At 39.5% G+C, this 18662-nt stretch overlaps 1 protein-coding gene across 1 annotated transcript in view; it reads right to left on the reverse strand.

Moving 5' to 3' along the window:
* Positions 1 to 18662, reverse strand: part of SYT7 (synaptotagmin 7) — a 255232-nt gene that overhangs the window by 30506 nt on the left and 206064 nt on the right. Inside the window, exon 8 of the mRNA XM_032234644.1 lies at positions 12972 to 13107. Within this exon, the coding sequence (XP_032090535.1) occupies positions 12972 to 13107 (136 nt within the window). The remainder of the gene's footprint in view (positions 1 to 12971; positions 13108 to 18662) is intronic.

Genomic DNA, 18662 nt, shown 5'->3' on the forward strand with positions numbered 1-18662 from the left:
AATTTTTAGGCTTGATTATTATTTTAATAACACTGACTTTCTATCATCAAATTCAAGAATGTAATATTGTATTGAAGTTATCTATCAGACTATAGTGCAATTATTTTGAACTGTATTTCAGAACTTAATCAAAGTATTTAGAAATTGTTATTTCAAGATTTTCTTATAAAGAATTTGTACAACAAATGCTGGTAGAGACATCATAATAGTTTGATTTGAATTCAGAAACATCAAGGGCTGAATTACATACATTATATTGACTAGAGGGTCCCTACACATGATGTACATGGTAAACTCACAGGTATGGAGCCTTGTTTAGGGTATACCCTCAATCAAATGTAATGATAAACATAAAGGTGTAATACCTTTTTAATATGGGGCAGCATGTATGTATGTATGTATGTATGTATGTATGTATCTGTATCTATATCTATATCTATATCTATCTATATCTATATCTATATATGCTGGTCTTGTTGTATTCAGGTATTTTCCCGTGTAAGATTTTGATTGTCTTGGCAACGTTTCATCGTGGTTCCACTCGCCATCTTCAGGCTGGTGTTTTCAGCTTCGTGCTTGTGTGAGTAAAGTGTGATCGGAGCTGCCGTCTCTCTATAAATCTTGGTGGGGGTGTGTGTGCTGGCTTTGTTGCTATAAGTGGGTTGATTGGCTGTGTAGTTGCATCCTGATTGGTAGATGGAGTTGATGTCTGTAGATTGGTTGGCTGTTTCGTATCATCCTGTGTGGCTGAGGTGCTGGCTGTATATCCGTTGTTCTTTTGTGTTGTAATGACCTGGGTGGTGGGTGGGGTTCGTTTGTTGACTAGGGCTGGTTTCCAGATGGGTAGGCGGGAGGTATCGTCATGTTTATTCATGTTGTGGGGGTGTTTTTCTATTTTGATGGCTTCCATAATTATTCTCTTGTTGAAGTGTTCAGTTTTGGAGATTAATTTGGTTCCTTCAAAATCAATTTCATGTCTTGTTGCTTTAAGGTGCTGGAAAAGTGAGGAAGTCTTTTCTTTTTTTCTGACTGCGTTCTTGTGTTCTGCGATGCATGCATTTATTCTCCTATTAGTTTGCCCAATGTATGTGGCAGGGCAGATTTTGCATGGTATTTGGTAGACTCCTTGGTTTTCTAGCTGGATCTTGTCTTTGGGGTTTCTTAAAATGTTGGGTATTTTTTGGTCAATGCTAAAGGCTGTCTTGATATTGTGCTTGTGGAGAATTTTGCTGATTTTATCCATGGTGCCTCTGATGTAAGGGAGGAGGGCTATGGCGTTGTCCTGTTCTGTGTCTTGGTTCTTGAGGGGTGTCTACTTTTGGATTAGGTTGGTAATTTTTTTTCTTTGGAATCCATTGGAGATTAATACATTTGTTAGAGTGTGTAATACAGTTTTCAGATGGTCTTTGTCAGCTAGGCATTTGGTTCTGGAGATGAAGGTCTTGGCTACTGAGTTGATCTGTGCAGGGTGGTGACGGGATTGTGCGTTTAAGTAGCGGTTGGTGTGTGTTTTTTTTCCGGTAGATGGTGTGTCCTAGGGAGCCATTGGGTTTTTTGTAGATTAGGACATCCAAAAAGGGAAGTTGGTTGTTTGCTTCTATTTCCATAGTGAATTGTGTTTTGGGCTGTAGGCTGTTGAGATGTGTGAGGAAGTTTTCCAGTTTTTCTTTCCCGTGTGGCCAGATTATGAAAGTGTCATCTACATATCTAAGGCAGAGTTTGGGTTTGTGCTCAGATTTATCTAAGGCATTAGTTTCAAAATGTTCCATGTATAAGTTTGCAATGACGAGTGAGAGGGTGATCCCATGGGTGCTCCTTCTATCTGTTTGCATCTTTGTCCATTATGGATGAAGTATGTGTTGGTTAGGCAGTGGTTGGTCAGGTCCAGGATGTGCTTTAGGGGGGTTGTATTTGTTCTGGATAGCTGTCAAAGCTTCTTTTATAGGCACTTGGGTGAAGAGGGATATGACATCAAAGCTCATGAGTAGGTCACTTGGTTGTAGGTTTTGTTTCTTTATTGTTTCTATGAAGTGGAGTGACTTTTGTAGGTGTGAGGTGGTGGATTCTGTGTAGGGTTGAAGTTGTTTGGAGAGGAATTTGGCAAGATTCTGTAGAGGTGAGCCTATGGAGCTGACTATGGGTCTGAGTGGTGTTCCTTCTTTCTGTATCTTGAGAAGGCCATAGAGCTTGGGGCATCTGCATGATTTCTCTCTGGGGATGATTCTTTGCTGGTTCTCTTCACTGATGGGAGAGGCTTTTATTTTGGATTTGGTGGAGTTTTTTTCCAGATACTTGGTGGTGTCTGTGTTTAGAGGTTTGTAAGCGGGGTCTTGGAGTAGGTTGGATAGTTTGGATTGGTAGTCAGACATGTTCATCACCACTGTGGCATTACCTCTGTCTGCTGGGAGAATGATTATGTTGTTGTCTTTCCTCAAGTTGGTTAGTGGTTTTTGTTCTTCTTTCTGTAAGTTGCTTCTGGGTGGATTGCTGGAGCAGAGGACATTGGTGACTTAAGTCTGATTTTATTGGCTTATTCTGGGTTGATTATCTATCTATCTATCTATCTATCTATCTATCTATCTATCTATCTATCTATCTATCTATCCATCCATCCATCCATCCATCCATCCATCCATCCATCCATCCATCTATCTATCTATCTATCATCTATCTATCTATGTCATATATATATATATATATATGTATATGTATATGTATATGTATATGTATATGTATATGTATATGTATACGTATATATATAGTAGAAATAGGTGTGAATGACCTATCTGAGAAGCCTTATTATAGCTGCCCCATATTAAAAAGTTATTACACCTTTAATCTCTCTCTCTCTCTCTCTCTCTCTCTCTCTCTCTCACACACACACACACACACACACACACACACACACACACACACACACACACAAACCATTGTCTTGGATTGGACTTTTGGGATATGGTCCTGAATTACCGTATCCCAAAAGTGCTTCCCAGTGTAGATTCTGGAGTGACATACAGGTTTTGAAACACTTCATATGAAGCACAATGGTAGCTCTTCAGAAACATTGGACCTATAGGAATTAAGTCATGTCCTCGACAAAAATGTCTAGGGACATCAATTAAATTGCTGGTGACTCATGAAACCATTATCAAAGTTAGCATTCTCACCCCCCACCCCCACCCACTAGTGCTTCATGAGTTGCCACATTGTTGTGGAGACATCGACAAACCCTTACACAAATAAGTAGCAGAACATATTTTCCCCACAATATACATAGTGGGGAGATATGAGACCATAGCAGATTATTTTTTCTATATATCATTTGGGATGTGGAAGAGTTACGTAGTTCCTAGAGACTTTCTCATACAGTTATAAATAGATAAAATGCAGCCAAGGGTTGCAATAATACTCTCTGTTGGGTTCTTACATTTCACACCTTCCCCTAATGTGGAAATCCCTTTCATTTATACAAATGGTATTTTTTTAAGTGAAGCTATTCTAGGGATTTTTTTTTTAATTCTGCATAAATTATTCTCCCTTCCATTCTTTTAGTGAACCTTTTCTGCTATGCATTTTTATCAAATCTTGCTTCTAGGCTATTTGAGTTATTTCTTTGTGCTTACTCTGAAGAAATCTCATGAGGAGTTGACAGGACAGAGTTGAACTCTGACATGTCCCACTTAGTAGAAATGAAAAAACAAAACCAGTTTATGTTGGATTTCTTGACCATGGCTTTGGTTTTGTCCAAGGAGCTTGTCAGTTGGAATAGGGTTGGGGCCCTGGCTCGAAGCCATACCTGTAGTCTTGCTTCAGGAGTGTTGAGAGAACCAATTAAATAAATCTTCCTGAAAGCTGCTCCTCATGTTTTCCAAGTTACCTTCTAAAGAAATGGAATGCAGCATAGACACACTTTGACATGGAATCATTGGAGACCGAAGAAGATTATTAGTCTATGGCAGAGACTATGTCTATGGCAGAGGTGCTATTTCACTCTTAGTCAGCAAAACTGATACTAATAAATAGTTTATAGCACAGAAGCCTAATTAAACAAGCTTACACAGGGGTGGGCTTCAAAAATTTCAGCAAGGGGTTCTCTGCTCGATTGCAAGGTGGGTGTGGCCATGGTGGACATGGCCTAATCGACTTTCTGCACCACGGTGGTGGGACATTTTCACTTTCCCAGGCTCCAGAGGCTTTCCTTGAGCCTCGGGGGGGTGGGTGGGTGAAAAGTCCTCCCCCAGGCTCCAGACGCCTTCCGGCAGGCCCACTTCCCCCCTCCCCAAGCCTCCGTGCAGGCCCTGCACTAACCTCGCATCCAAAATGGGCCACATGGAGACTCCTGGGAGGGGCATGGTGGGCAGGGCCAGCCAGAGGTGGGATTTGGAGGTTATCTGAACATGCCATAATGCTAGCTATGGGTTCTCCCAAACCTGGGCGAACCCGTAGCAGCCGGCCCTGGGCTCAAATCAGACTTAAATAATGATACTTCACTTGAAAATTCAGATTCTTGAAGTTACTGGCTTTAACCTTTCAACTAGATTTTTATTTGTGCTTCATCCTCTGACTCCTCCTGCAGCTGGGCGTCTGTGTTTTTGACTTCAGAATACTTTACCTTGTGATAGTTATGGTTGATTTGATGGCATTCATACAGCTTTAGATTGGAGGGGATGTAGCATTCAAGATTTTTTTTCTTTTGTTGTTGCTTTCACAGCCGCTTATTGAAATCTGGATGATAGCTTTGAAGCTTTGGCTTCAAATAATGGACTAGCTTGTACATTCCTTGGCATTTACTGTAGTGAGATCCTTAAACTGAGTCCCAGTTTATGTTACTTAACTGCTCATCACCAAACTGCAAACCAGACAGTCTTTTTTTCATCTAGCAAATCATTCTTGGGGGTGTGAAGACTAGGCAGTTTATTTTATTGATTTATGGATAATATTTATTTGGCAACCCATCTTACAAAACGTGACAATTCAAATGAAATGGGGATGCATAGTTTTTAGGCTTAAGATGCAAAACAGCCCAGAATTACTCAGATCCCCAGTGAAATACAATCTCCTTATTCATTGCCTTATTACATATGAAATATTCAGGGCATTTTAAAAGGTCACAATTCGCAATGTTGTAATACAAGTTACACAAGGGGGAAGGTTGGGCAGGAATGAATATAATGTAAATGCAATGTAAAGTACAGAAAAAATGTGATTCAGAGAGAAAATGAGTGAAGAATTTAGGAGCTATGAAAACCCAGGAGTAGGGTTAAAATATTTATAAAAGAAAGAAAGAAAGATGGATGGATGGATGCAACTTTGCAAAAATCACGGATGTGTCAATTTATAGATGTAGATAAACCTTTACCTATTAATAAAACAGACCCATGTCTCTCCATAGTGAGGAGAACTTTCACATGATAATCTCCACTGATGGGCAACTCGGTTATTGATCACTAACTGAACTTGGACTGGACAGATCTACAGCTATTCAGGCAGAGGATACTCTTCTGACAGTCCTTAAAAATAAATGAACAGCCTCTGGAAAGCAAGAAATATAGCTACCCTAAAGACCATTGTTCTTCGCAGCTTTTTTTTTTATCAGCCCCATTAATAGGTTGTAAATCTGGAGGAACAAGAGTTTTAAAAGGCACGTAAGCCTTACTGAAACCACATGTACTAATGAAAAGGAGGTGTGCAACTTCTTTATTACAGAACTACACATTAATTTTATTGTAACATGTTTCCGTGCAGAAGTAATCCCCACGGGGTAGGGATGTAACAGACAACCCTGGTGATCTCTTCTATATCAAAACGCTGCAATTTGCCAAAGTGCACCTAGTTGTACATTGGGTAACGGCAATAAATGGAATTTAGTGGCATCTTTACTCCCAGCAAGGAATGTTTATGGTTTTCAATCAGTAATGCACTTGGAAAGTTATGAATAAAATAATTGTTTATTTAAAACTACTGTATAAATAAAAAGTACCGTGCCTCTGGGAAAGGTGCATAAAAAGACAAGCATTTGTGAATTCTGTCTTTGGAAATATAAATGCTATGTACTTACTTTTAATTATTTCTGTGTTGCGATATACATGGATGCCTTAGCTTTTATGTATCCCCAAGCTCTTGGGCTTCTAAATATCTGCTTCTATGTACTTGCTTGAAAATGTTAAAAGCCTGCTACATTTGCCACTGTACTGTAGCAGCATGCCCTATCTGATGAAACCAGATAGCGTGATTTGAAACTTCCCCTCCTTTCTTTAAAGAATGCAATTGAATATAGACGATTAAAATCTACTCACCCCTTTCTGGCATCTAGCCATTTTACTTAAAAAAAAAAAAGTCAACTGTCCATAGGAATGTTTATGGCAAGAAAACTCTTGAAGAGTAATGCATTGTGAGAGGCAAAACAAGGAACAGACTAATGCATCTCTTGAAGTTCCTGACTTACTCTACTTCCACACTAACGACCTACAGTACACTTCCATAGCCATCCAGCCATACAAAGCCTCTTTTCAATGTTACTTATTTTGGCATAATGGCAGTTGAACAGCGGATGCTATATTTCACTATGGAGGAAACAGGATTAAATTTGCTTAATTACATCACGGTACATAGGAATTTGCACAGGGCATCCTGGCTCTAGAAGATGAGCATCTGGTTTGGAAAATAGATTTTTAGAAGAATCAAATTTAAGCAAGCAAAACTAAATAAGAAATATATTTCACCACATCTCTGATGTTCTTTACTACTTGAGGAAGATTGACTTTAGTAGAACAATGCCTTTTCTGAAATCCACTTGAAAATCAAAATGGCCAGGGCTATTTAACCCAAGCCACATTCTACCCTCCAGCAGTTGCATTCTGCTCCATTTCCTTTGTATACTCCTGATAGCAGAACCACGGACATTACTATTTACAGCAACCTGAATAATACAAAGCTTCAAGATGAAACATAGATAGTCAGAAGACAAGGAGAGGAAACTACTAACAAGAACAGCAGCTTGTGGGAGGATGCTTTAGGAGTAAGATACTTCACTCAGGCTACTTTATAAAAAGATATGTCAGAGCTCTTAGATACTGACTAATGTAGGAGAAAGCTATTTAGGGAGCCTGTTGAAATGCATAGGAGACCATTAAATAGCATCTGGTAAGTTTCTAATGGTAGTAAAACGAGGTAGATCTACATACTTTTTCATGGCAATATTTTGACTGAAGGTAGTTTGAAAAACCTCAGCTTTGTGGTTTTTTTTAAAAAAAGCAAATGTATTTCTGTTATCTATCTATTTCAATATATGCAATTTTGTCTACTATTTGCCCTGCATTATATAACTTTCACACTAATAAATGTATTATGGTGCAACGATCCTTAATATAAGCATTTCTAGAACTGAATTGCAGTTCTTGTGCACTTGGTCCTTACTGATGTTGTCAGAAGTAATGCAAAATAGGTTTTACAACAAGAAAACATAATGATAAAAAAGCTATTTCCCCAAATCTTCTTTCTCAATTATTTATATTTCACCTCTTTAAACGGGCTTTTAGAAGGTTTTTCAACTCACAGATTACAGTTCTGGTGCAGTTTCACAAAGTAATGGCTAAACCTTCATTCTAATGTGATCACTTTTCAAAACTGCTTTAAAACTTTTTCTTAAAGGTTTAAAATGATGAGGCTTTGCACTGACGAAGTTACCTAGTTTGGGTATTGCAGGTTCCCAAACTTGGCAACTTTAAGACTTGTAGACTTTAACTCCTAGAATTAAAGAGCTCTGCTGGCTGGAGAATTCTAGGAGTTGAAGTCCACAAGTCTTAAAGTTGCCAAGTTTGGGAACCACTGGGGTATTGTAACACTTGCAAGAAACCAGCCAAGTTCAGAGATCACCAAAGACCGCTCTGGATTAAAATGAATAAAGATCCCCATCACCGACCACGTTGCTCTCCATCTTATGATACAACTCTTCAGAATACAAATATTTAACCCGATGTCACTAAGTTGCTTTCCACTTCTCCCCTCTAAGGTTACCTCTCTTCCATGGCTGCTCTTCTCAATTCCACCACAAGAGGGGAGCACATGCTATACATTGCCTATGTTTTATGTGAGAGAAATCTAGCTATTTCTTCAGCCTGATTAAAAACTGTCGGGAGGTGTCAGCTGATAACTCCCACGAGAGAAATTTTCCACAACTTCTCAATTCTAATTGAAGAAAAGCAATACAAGCAATAAAAATAAAGCCACAGTCTATGACTTTGTGTAATTGACCTCCATTGCATTTGTAACTCTTGTGGATTCACTTGATTCTCAAAGCTGTTTTGCAAATGGATGTATATCACTAGCTAACCAATTTCATTTTGTTTAACCATTGGTGAGATCATTCACAAAATAATTGCCATGTGATCATTCTGAAAGTGTAGATCAGCTTTATATTAGAAATTTGCTATATATCAGGTAAGGTCTCATTTCCAATCCCAGACCACACATGTAACATTCTCACCACTCAGAATTGGTTTATGATGGAGATGGCTGTTGTCTAAATATGTTATATAAATAAATATTCTATGCTCTATGTCCTAGTGAAGAGCTACTACCGAGCTGCTGCCTGTTCAGAATCAGGTTGTGCAAGTGGCGGGTGAGTGCGACCAGGTGTGAAGCTCCACTTGCGTGAGCGGCAGGCATATATGCCAGATGGAGCTGTGCACATGTGCATGCCTGCCACTCATACAAAATCATGTCCTCTGACCCCCTTCGTGCCAGGCCACCATGCTGGAAAGCTTGGGACCACTGTCCTAGTGGACAATCACTTAAATATGAGCCAGCAGCATGCTGCAGCCACCAAGAAAGCCAATGCAATGACGTTCTAGAACCACTTTATAAGGCCTTGTTAAGACCACATTTGGAATACTACATCCAGTTTTGGTCACTATGATATAAAAAAGATGTAAGACTCTAGAAAGAGTGCAGAGAAGAGCAACAAAGATAATTAGAAGGCTGAAGGCTAAAGCATATGAAGAATAGTTACAGATATTGGATATGTCTAGTCTAGTGAAACCTCTAGACTAGACGTGACATGACATCAGTGCTTCAATATTTGAGGGGCTGCCACAAAGAAGATGTAGTCAATTTATTTTCCAAAGCACCAGAAGGCAAGACAAGAAACAATGGATGGAAACTAATCAAGAACAGAAGCAATCTAGAACTAAGGAGAAATTTCTTGACAGTGAGAGCAATCAACCAGTGGAATAGCTTGCCTTCAGAAGTTGTGGGTCTTCCATCACTTTTAAGTGATGGCTTTTAAGAAGAGACTGGACAGCCATTTGTCTGAATGATTGAATAGGGGGGTGGACTAGACTGCCAAGGTCTCTTCCAACTCTGATTTTCTATGTTCTAAATTTTTAAAAAATCACATTATGATTCATGGTTTGATCTGTTCCATTTGTATGTCTCTCCCCCTTCCCCTGTGTGCAATTGACACCTACGTACCCATTGGCTCTTGTTACAAGAATGGTATAATTAAGGAAATGACATGTCAATCAATGTATAAGTAATACAGTTGTTATACTGTAAATGTGCCAAATTTAAAATATATGGATCTTCCTATAATGAAGAAAATAGGGATTAATGACATTTTCTGATTTGATCATAAATAGAATGTCAGCCTCTCTAGCGAGAAAGTTCTCCTGAAGAATTAAGAAAAAATATACTTAACCAGAGCAAAGTATCTGGTTTTCCATAATACCCAATGAGATGTCTCCAGGAAATTGAAAAACTAATTGTTGATACCGTAGACTTCAGGGTATCATTGCCTGTGACTCAGGAGATAGTATATAGGAATCCCAGTAATCACTAAAAGCCTTGATGAGCAATCATACATTGTATATCTTACACATGATACTCCCATTCCCAGTGGTGAAATTCAAATTTTGTTACTAGCGGTTCTGTGGGTGTGGCTTGGCGGGCATAACAGGGGAAAGGATACTACAAAATCTCCTTTCCCACCCCACTTGTGGCCAGTCAGAAGTGGTATTTGCTGGTTCTCCGAACTACTTAAAATATCCGCTACTGGTTCTCCAGAACCTGTCAGAACCTGCTGAATTTCATCCCTGCCCATTCCCCTGTCTCCCAGGTTATGGAATTAGCTTCATAAAGAGGTGCATTTGGCTCCTGCTTTCCCAGTATTTAAGATGCTAAACATATATCTTGTCATCAAACTTTTAGTTGTTAATAATTTTAATGACCGCTTTTCATTGTAGCAATCCTGCTTTACTGTATTTTAATTTCTCTAAGCCACTTTGACTATTAGAAATTTGAGTATAAATTCACATTTCACCAATCAGTCAAAAATTATGCTGCTGCAGCATGAATGGCTACACCAGCAAAATATATCCTGTCCTGCCTACTTAGACCAGGAAGGGAGGGGGGGGGACCCCATTCCAAGTTCCTAGTAAAACCCAACATGAGGAACAGTATTAATGGCTACCTTAACATGCTTTGTAAGAAAGGAATACAATGATCTAAGGATATGAAATGCAAGCCTCTAGCATACTGTATGCCCCTCTATTCAAATTGTGATTTTGAGGCTTCTATCTCCAAGATGGGTACTATAGTACTACAACTTCCATCACTTTCAATTTCTCAGAAGGACACCTGCTCTGCAATGATCTGACAGTGTACCTTCTCTGTACTGATGTTCTTCAAGTTCCAGTAAAACAGGTGGGAGGTATACTAAATTCTGTGAAACCCCCCCCCCCCCAAGCTATTATAAATCCAGTATAGAACTTCTCTGTTAGCTTTTTTCCTTATCTGCAAACCAAACTACAAACTAAACACAGAATTGGCTCTTAAACTTTTAGTCTAACATAACAGTATGCATAAGAAGAGATAGAACCATACAATAATAACGCTTTTTTCTAGTTAATGAGAGAGTGGGGGGAGGGAGGGAGAGAGAGATCTCAACAGGATCAATGTGATAAACAAAAGGTATTTAAAGCAGGTTAGTAACATTAATATATTGTTTAACATATTGCAGTCCTCATACAAATATATTACTTGGCTTAAGTTTGCTACGGGTCAAGCGTATCTGTCTTGCATTCTGTTGGATTTATTAAGAGGAATGACATAAGTGAAGGTTGCCTTTGATCACAATACAAGGGTCTAAGTTTTTAGCCTTGGGCTCCCTTTCCTCTTCCAGCAACTCCATTAAATCATTGGGTGGGTCATTTAATGGCACCAGTAGCCAGTTCTTTGCCTGCTGTGCTCTGTTTAGACTAGCTTGTTAATCAGTTCCTAGCAAACAGGACCAAGTTAATGGGCTGTTCCTCATGGCTCATTTAAAATGTTATTCACCCAGCAGAAAATTATATCAGCAGCATAAGAACTGCTGCCCCTGTAGCCAACTCTACTTTGCTCTAGGCTTGTGACTGGCAAAAGATGGTGTCTTTATTTATTTCATGCTGGACATGCTAAAGGGCTGGCAGATTCTCCTGTTTCCCTTCCCTCTTGCTAAACTTCACTTATAGGGGGAAAAAATTCCATCCAACAGTTATACTTAACATGGGATGAGATTGGACAGTTTTGACAGATGGCTAGACTGGTGGATTTAGCAGCCGTCAAAATTCAAACCAGACCTGGGTGACAAGTGTCCCAGAGGCCTGCATGGAAAGGAACTATTTTGTTACACAATGGCAATATGCATCCTTTGTCTCTTTCAGCCTGTTATCTGGGTTACTAATACACACATTTGTCATTATTTCAGGGTATTAAAGTCATGTTCAAAAGTAATGACAGGTGATACAGGTGAGGTCTGGGGAGAGGAAAAGGTAGGGGCCTCCTGCACTGTTTCACCAAACACTCCCATGTATGTCTCCTCTGCTAAATAAAGACATTTTAAAACCAAATGCCAAACTTTAGCAATTGATCAATGATGGTATGGGGGGTATTGGAACAGTGAAGCAAGAGGGAAAATAAGCTTGTACATCCTCACCCAGTTGACTCTCTGGAAGAGTATTTTTTTGAACCTATATTGAAAAGAATAGCTAATGACTACATAGAGGTGTGTGTGTGTGTGTTTAAATATAATCTCTTCATGCCAGAATTGAAAGTTGTGTTTATGGGATATATGAATATACTATGTGTATGTGTATATATAGATTTTAATTGTTTCCATAAGGGTTCTTTAATTTTTGAGTTTTTTCTTCTTCTGTTTAGTGTTTTTGAAGTGTATTCTTTATGATGTTTTATTGTTTGTTTCATTGTTTACCTTTTGTATTTTTGAATTTATTTTAGCAATCCTGCTACAAAATGTAACAATAGGGAAGAAGAAAAACATTAAAATGGTCACTGTTGCTTGCTTAAGAGAGGAGCACTCTTTTAGCAATACAGAAGCTGAGGAATAAGTTAAGGCTGCCTCAGATGAAAGCAGAAAATTAGATGGGGATGCCTGTGCCATGCTTAGTACAAGGGAGAAAGGCTCAATGAGGAGATGAAATAGACAAGGGTTAAAGATGCTACAGTGGAAATAAGGGAAAGAGTCAGATTTGCAAAGATGAGTTTATAGCTGATACAATATATACAGTTTATGTAGTTCTTTTCATGGGGAGAATGCACAGCTAGCATTTAAAACACTTGAACATCCTTCTCAGGCCCATGACAATGTTGTGCTAGCTTGTGTAATGACCAACCCTTGCAAAGTTCCTTCAAATGTTGTTGGAAGGCTGCATCTCTCAAGATATTGTGAATTGCACAATTTCATAAGATTTTATATGAGTTCACTGAAATCTCAAGATTTGGTGATCCTGAAACATTCTGGCCTTTCCTTTGGATTTTGAAAATATGCCATGTTTAATTTGATGATGACAGGCACCATTTGTTGTGGGGTGGACATAGTTGGAGGAAAAGAGGTAAAGGAATACAGAGGCCTTTCCTTTCTCCAAATCATCCATTAACAGATATTGTAAAACCAGTGGAAAACTATCAATACTTACCATCAACATCTCACTAGTAAGGGAATTTACAAGGTCTGAGACAGATGAACGGGGCTCTGTTTTGTGATCAGTGTCCTCATGTTGGGTCTGACCTGGCACTGGTGTTGTGTTGACAACTTTCCCTCCAGAGGGTAATCTGTGGGAGAGAAGGGAAACCTTTACATATGTTTTGAATATAATAAAAACTCAATATTTGTAATAGGGAGAAAGAGTATATATTATGGTAGATCCATTCAACAGCAGAAAAGTAACAAAAATTATGCAGTATTATTATTTCGACATCTGATATATAGTTTTGAATTTATCATGATCACTTTCATTTGTGGCCCATATATTTCTGATATATACTGTTAAGTGATATTTCTCAGTTTTTCCTGGTAATGATTACTAATGAGAATGATGATAAAAACAACATATTGTTTTCAGACTTCTATTCTGCTTTTTCTCTAGCTCAAAGTAGTTTTACATGAAGATATCCCTTCAATTTATCACCATATCCTAAACTCTGGTCAGATTTTAGGCTGAATGAAGGAACTGGCTCAAAATCAACTTGTGACGTTTCCTGGTGAACTTGAATCTGGATTTCTCTGATGCTAGTCCAGCACTTTAACCACTATACCACCTTGGCTCTCATTATCTCTTGAGGCTGAGCCAGATCATGAATGCTGGTTGGATTTGCTGTGGAGCTTTCTGCCAATTCCCGTCCCACCTCACAGGCCATTAACCTTCTCCAAACACAAAATTCCTTCTGTCAAAGAGAGAAGTGCTTTTGTTTACTTTCCTTGACAGGCAATTTCTGAGATGACGTACAGCCAGATGGTTTCTCAGCCAGTGTACTCAGAGCACCCAGGGAACCTGAGTGCTGGGTGACAAAGGGATATCTCACAGGGCTTTAGAAAAGGAGCAGAGTCAAAAAGCTAGGATAGATTGTCTGTGACAGATCATATCTCTAGTCCAAAATATGACACAACCTGAGTTAAACCTCTTCATTGTAGCCTACTTTTTGCCAGATGAATCAAGCTGTTGCAGTTTTATCTTATTATCCACTGATTATGCCCCACTGAGCTGTATCAATGATAGCATATGTAGCAACTGCCTTCCAGCTTACTTTTTTTTGCAGCAGAGAGGGAAATTGTTAACCAAAAACATCTTGGCAAGCCCTGGCTTCCTTTGTGTCTCTACAACAGCATAGCTATGGATTCTCAAGTTGAGCTGAGAAGTAATATCTATGATACAGATAAGAACCTATTTCACCTGTTAATAAAACATTCAATGTGAGTCTCCACATAACATGACTTATTCCACATTCCAACACACCTAGTCTAAATTATAGATTCACCAAAGCATATTTAAAACCTAGCCTCCTTCTGCTTCCTACCAGGGTATTCAAACATGAAATATGTTTCTCATTGGCTTTTATTTTAATCAGTGGTCCTCTCCTCCTGACAAGCCTTAGCAAACTTAAAGGAATCTAATGTTTTCAGTTAGTCAGGATGGGATGTTATTATATCTGGCATAAGAAAATTTGGATTTTAGGATAGAGGAATGAGATAGTGAAAAAGAGAGGAACTGCTGGGCATGAGGGTGTGAAAAGGGCATCTATAGGGGGAAGATATAAATATTTTATTGTCTAAAAATCTATTTGGGAGAATGGATGCAGAATGAGAGAGCTGGTTACAATTTCCAGAGGCTGGACATTTAACAAAGACATATCAAGATTCACATGTGATATACAAAGACATGGAAGAGAATTTATGCAACACTTTTTTGGATAAGTTGAAGAACAAATGGAGTATTTAGTGCCCGGTTAAATAAATAATATTCATCTCGAGTTTAAATACATTTTACGTCTAAAGATAGAAAACTTGCCCTCTTCCACTCCAATTTTTCTGAGTGTGAGGAAAATACTGAACACTGAACAAATCTAGGGTAGATGTGCTTTGTTTGAAGTGTTAAATTTTCATTTGGAGGGACCTGCAGTATGTGTTACTTGGCCAGAAACCTGCTCTTTCGAGGCCCCTTGTGTGGATTTTATGGAAGACTTTTATATAATAAAATATTTATAGCACCCCCATAATCCACAGTTATTACTGTGTATCATTTGTGATGCTCTATATGTTTCCTCAGAGACAGGGAAAGTGCATCACAGAATGGTAGTATTTCTCTTCAGTAGCCCCCACGATTGGAAGGAGCAAAATGTTAAAGAAATACCTCTGTCTAGGTTGCCAGAAGTAGAGCAAGTCTATTCCTATAGTGTGGCATGGGAAGCGCTGGGCACTGAATGTTAAGCAAGGCATTAAAGGTCACCCATCATAAAGCCTAGTGACTGGTGCTGGGAGGAAAATAGGAATGCCACTTTCAATTTCTGAAGTCACAGTTGATAATTAAAAACATCAGAGGGAGAGTTTTGAAAAGCAACAGCCTTTATTACTCCAGCATGTGACAATAAATATATCTATCTGAATCAAAAAATAGCTACCCACAGGGCTGAATGTACCCAAGAATGGCCCGGGGTGGTAGGTTTTGCTTGTCCATTCAGGGCAAAATTCTTAAAAAATCATCAGAACATATGAATGCCTTGAGGATGATGGGGTTATTTTTCCATCTAAGCCAATTGCATTTGCTCTGATGTGATGCAACTTTAGGTGGTGTCCTGCAGAGCCATTCCCACCACTTCCTACTGGGGCCTTCCAATATAGAAGCCATGCATGCAGTTCTATTCCTGAGCTGCAGTCCTAGTCATAAGTATACATGCTGGGGGCTCTTCCTGCGTGTTATACAAGGAGCTTGAAAAAGAGCAAGTCTCCCAATGCGGAGAAGGGCTTGTAGAGCAGTAAGCCTAAAGCCGACTGTTTTCAACCACAACACCAGGCTTAAATCTTGTCAGCAGAATAGACTCACTGAAGTTGTCAATAAGAGACATAAAAAGAACCGAAGAAACATATACAGACAAAGTGTTCAGTGACAGACAAATAATATCAGACAGATGCTAAGGGAGAAAACCTCCAAGACTATGATGAGATATGAATCTCTTTCAATGTAACACAAAGTGTCAGATGCACCAATGAACTGTTGCAATGGTTTATCACATGCACATCTGTAGGTATCCAAACATGCAGACGTATCTCTCACACAATCAAAAATACTGCTATCAAGAAAAAGAGCAATAAACAAATAACATTCAGGGGCAGGTTCAAGCTTGTTAGACCTATGCAGAAGGACAGACCAAGCCGTAGGAAATTTCAGATAGGAAGGTCATACTCCGAGACAGACTGGACACATGCAAAGGACTAGACATGCTGCCGGTGTATACCTGGAATAGAGACTAGCACATGCACATACAGATAAAAGAGACTGAAATAGCTGAAGGAAAAAAAAAAAGGTTTAAAATAAGTGTGTGTACGGGTGTGTGTAATATTAGAGAAAGTGTAAGCATATGCGGGAGATCAGTTGTCAGAAGTTATGACAAATCCGAAGTTATTTTTGCAACCACACTATACTGAATCAGCTGCAAAGCTTGTCTGGGAGTTCATGAATGCTGCAGAGTCACAAGAAAAGCAAAGAGACACAAAAAGGCTAAAAAGGAAGAAGGTCTTCTATTACAGGATCTGCATGGTGCCTCCTGATAGAACAGAAATAGAGTGAAAGAAGTGGGTAAGACAGAGAAACACACACACACACACACACACAAACACACACTCAGAAACGTTAGTAAGGGAGAAACAGCACACCCACAGGACAAGGCACTGGATTGGAGTTGCCAAAGCTTGACAATGGAGGAAAGATCAGACAGCAACAGTAGAAAGACTAGAAAGAAAAAGAGAAAGAGCAGAAGGAGGTATTATAGACAGAGGGTTGGGGCCAGGGGAGAGAGAGACATAAGGCATGAGAAATTCATAGGCTCACTGCAAACAAGATCAGTGGAGAGAGGCCGAAGTCAGATGTAGCTGGAGTGCAACCAGAACCCTCCCAGCAGGCAACCCCCCCCCCCCCAGGACTGCATCACAAGGCTTGTTGCAATCACTGGGCAAGATCAGCATTCCAAGGGCCAAGCAGACAGAGAAGAGGAAGGGATGCAAGGCACAAAAGTGAAGGGAGATGCAGGGAAAGGAGCACAGAGGAGTGAAAACAGCATGGTGTGGGTAAGGAAGCAAATAACAAACAGAACACAGCTGGAAAGGGAACAAGTAGAGACATGTTTCCATGAAACAGGCAGGAAAGAGGACTGAGGGCTTGAAACTGGCATCCCATTCCAATATTATCATGGCTGGTAGTATTTGTCCAGTCCACAAGGGCTCCATTGCAGAAGGCTGCAATTTGCTGGGCCAATTACATTAGTCTCTTCTACACATCAGTATCTAGAGCAGGGGTGTCAAATTCAAGGCCTGCAGGCTGGATCTCAGGTACTTACCTCTGGCCCATGGGGCCATCATGGAAACAGCAAAAGCCCAGTCTGTGGTGCCTCCGCCAGTGAAAACAGAGCTTGGGAGGGCTGAGTGTGGCCGTCCCAGGCTCTGTTTTCAGTCATGACGGCCTCCTGCAGCCGTCTGCCAGAGAAAATGGAGCTCGATTGGGGGGGGGGGCGTCGCTCCATTTTTACTGGCAGAGGACTGCAGGAGGCCATTGTGGCTGAAAACAGGGTCCTGGAGTCTGTTTTCACTGGCAGAGCACTCGGGCCACCACAAGCACCCCTGACACGAGTGATGTCATGCTGGCCACCTCGACACCCAAACCCACCCCTGAGGCGGCCCTCAATGAAATTGAGTTTGACACCTCTGATCTAGAGGGAAGGGGAACATTGGTAAAGGATTGACACAATTAGCATGGCCTAATTTTGGTCATTGCTGAGGGTATTGTGCGGACGATGTGGGCCGAGTAGCATTTGGCCAGCAGGTTTACTGCATATACTAGTTATGAAAAGATCGTATAGGACACCAAGGTCAAAGGAAAGGAGTAACCAAATGATTTTTGATTCAGATATCTGATTGTATGAAATTTGCTTCCCATTGTATGGGATTTATTTCAAATATCTGAAGCCCCTAAGATATGTTAAGGTATGGCTTCTCTTACACCAAAGTTACAAGATCTCTGCATCTTTGGTTTAGAAGACACAAACCTGCTGGTCCTGACCTATCCCAAAATTTTCACAAGGAAATGTTTGCATTTCATCTGACAATGTGAATATTTTCCAGATGAAACTGAAAACACTAGCTTTACTTTTTTTAAAATATAGATCATGCAAGATCCTACCAAGGCATATCTAGAGCCCTTTTATAAAAACTCTACTGTACCTGACTGACATTAGGTATTCCTGTTCCTGCTAAAGATGAATTCACCCGAAATACAGTGTGTGTACACTGGAATACAGTGAAGCAACTCTATTAGTGGAATATATCTATACATTTAACCCATAATTATGGCAAGATAGATGAATTTACTTATTAGCTAACTGTAACCCAGTTTTCAAATTACCCAATGATACAGAAATTATTAAATGGGTCTAGATCTATGCTGCTATTTGAATTGTGTTTTTCTAACATTTTGCTTTATTATGTGGTCTTATACTGATTTTTTTTACTGTTGTTGAATGTTTGCTTAAATAACAGCAATAACATTAAATAAATGGGTGCATGCTGAAGTGATCGTAAGTTATTTCATAGATAAAATTTTGAGTTTTAAAAAAGGAATAAA

This window comes from Thamnophis elegans, chromosome 1 (genome assembly GCF_009769535.1).
Source record: "Thamnophis elegans isolate rThaEle1 chromosome 1, rThaEle1.pri, whole genome shotgun sequence".
NCBI lineage: Eukaryota > Metazoa > Chordata > Lepidosauria > Squamata > Colubridae > Thamnophis > Thamnophis elegans.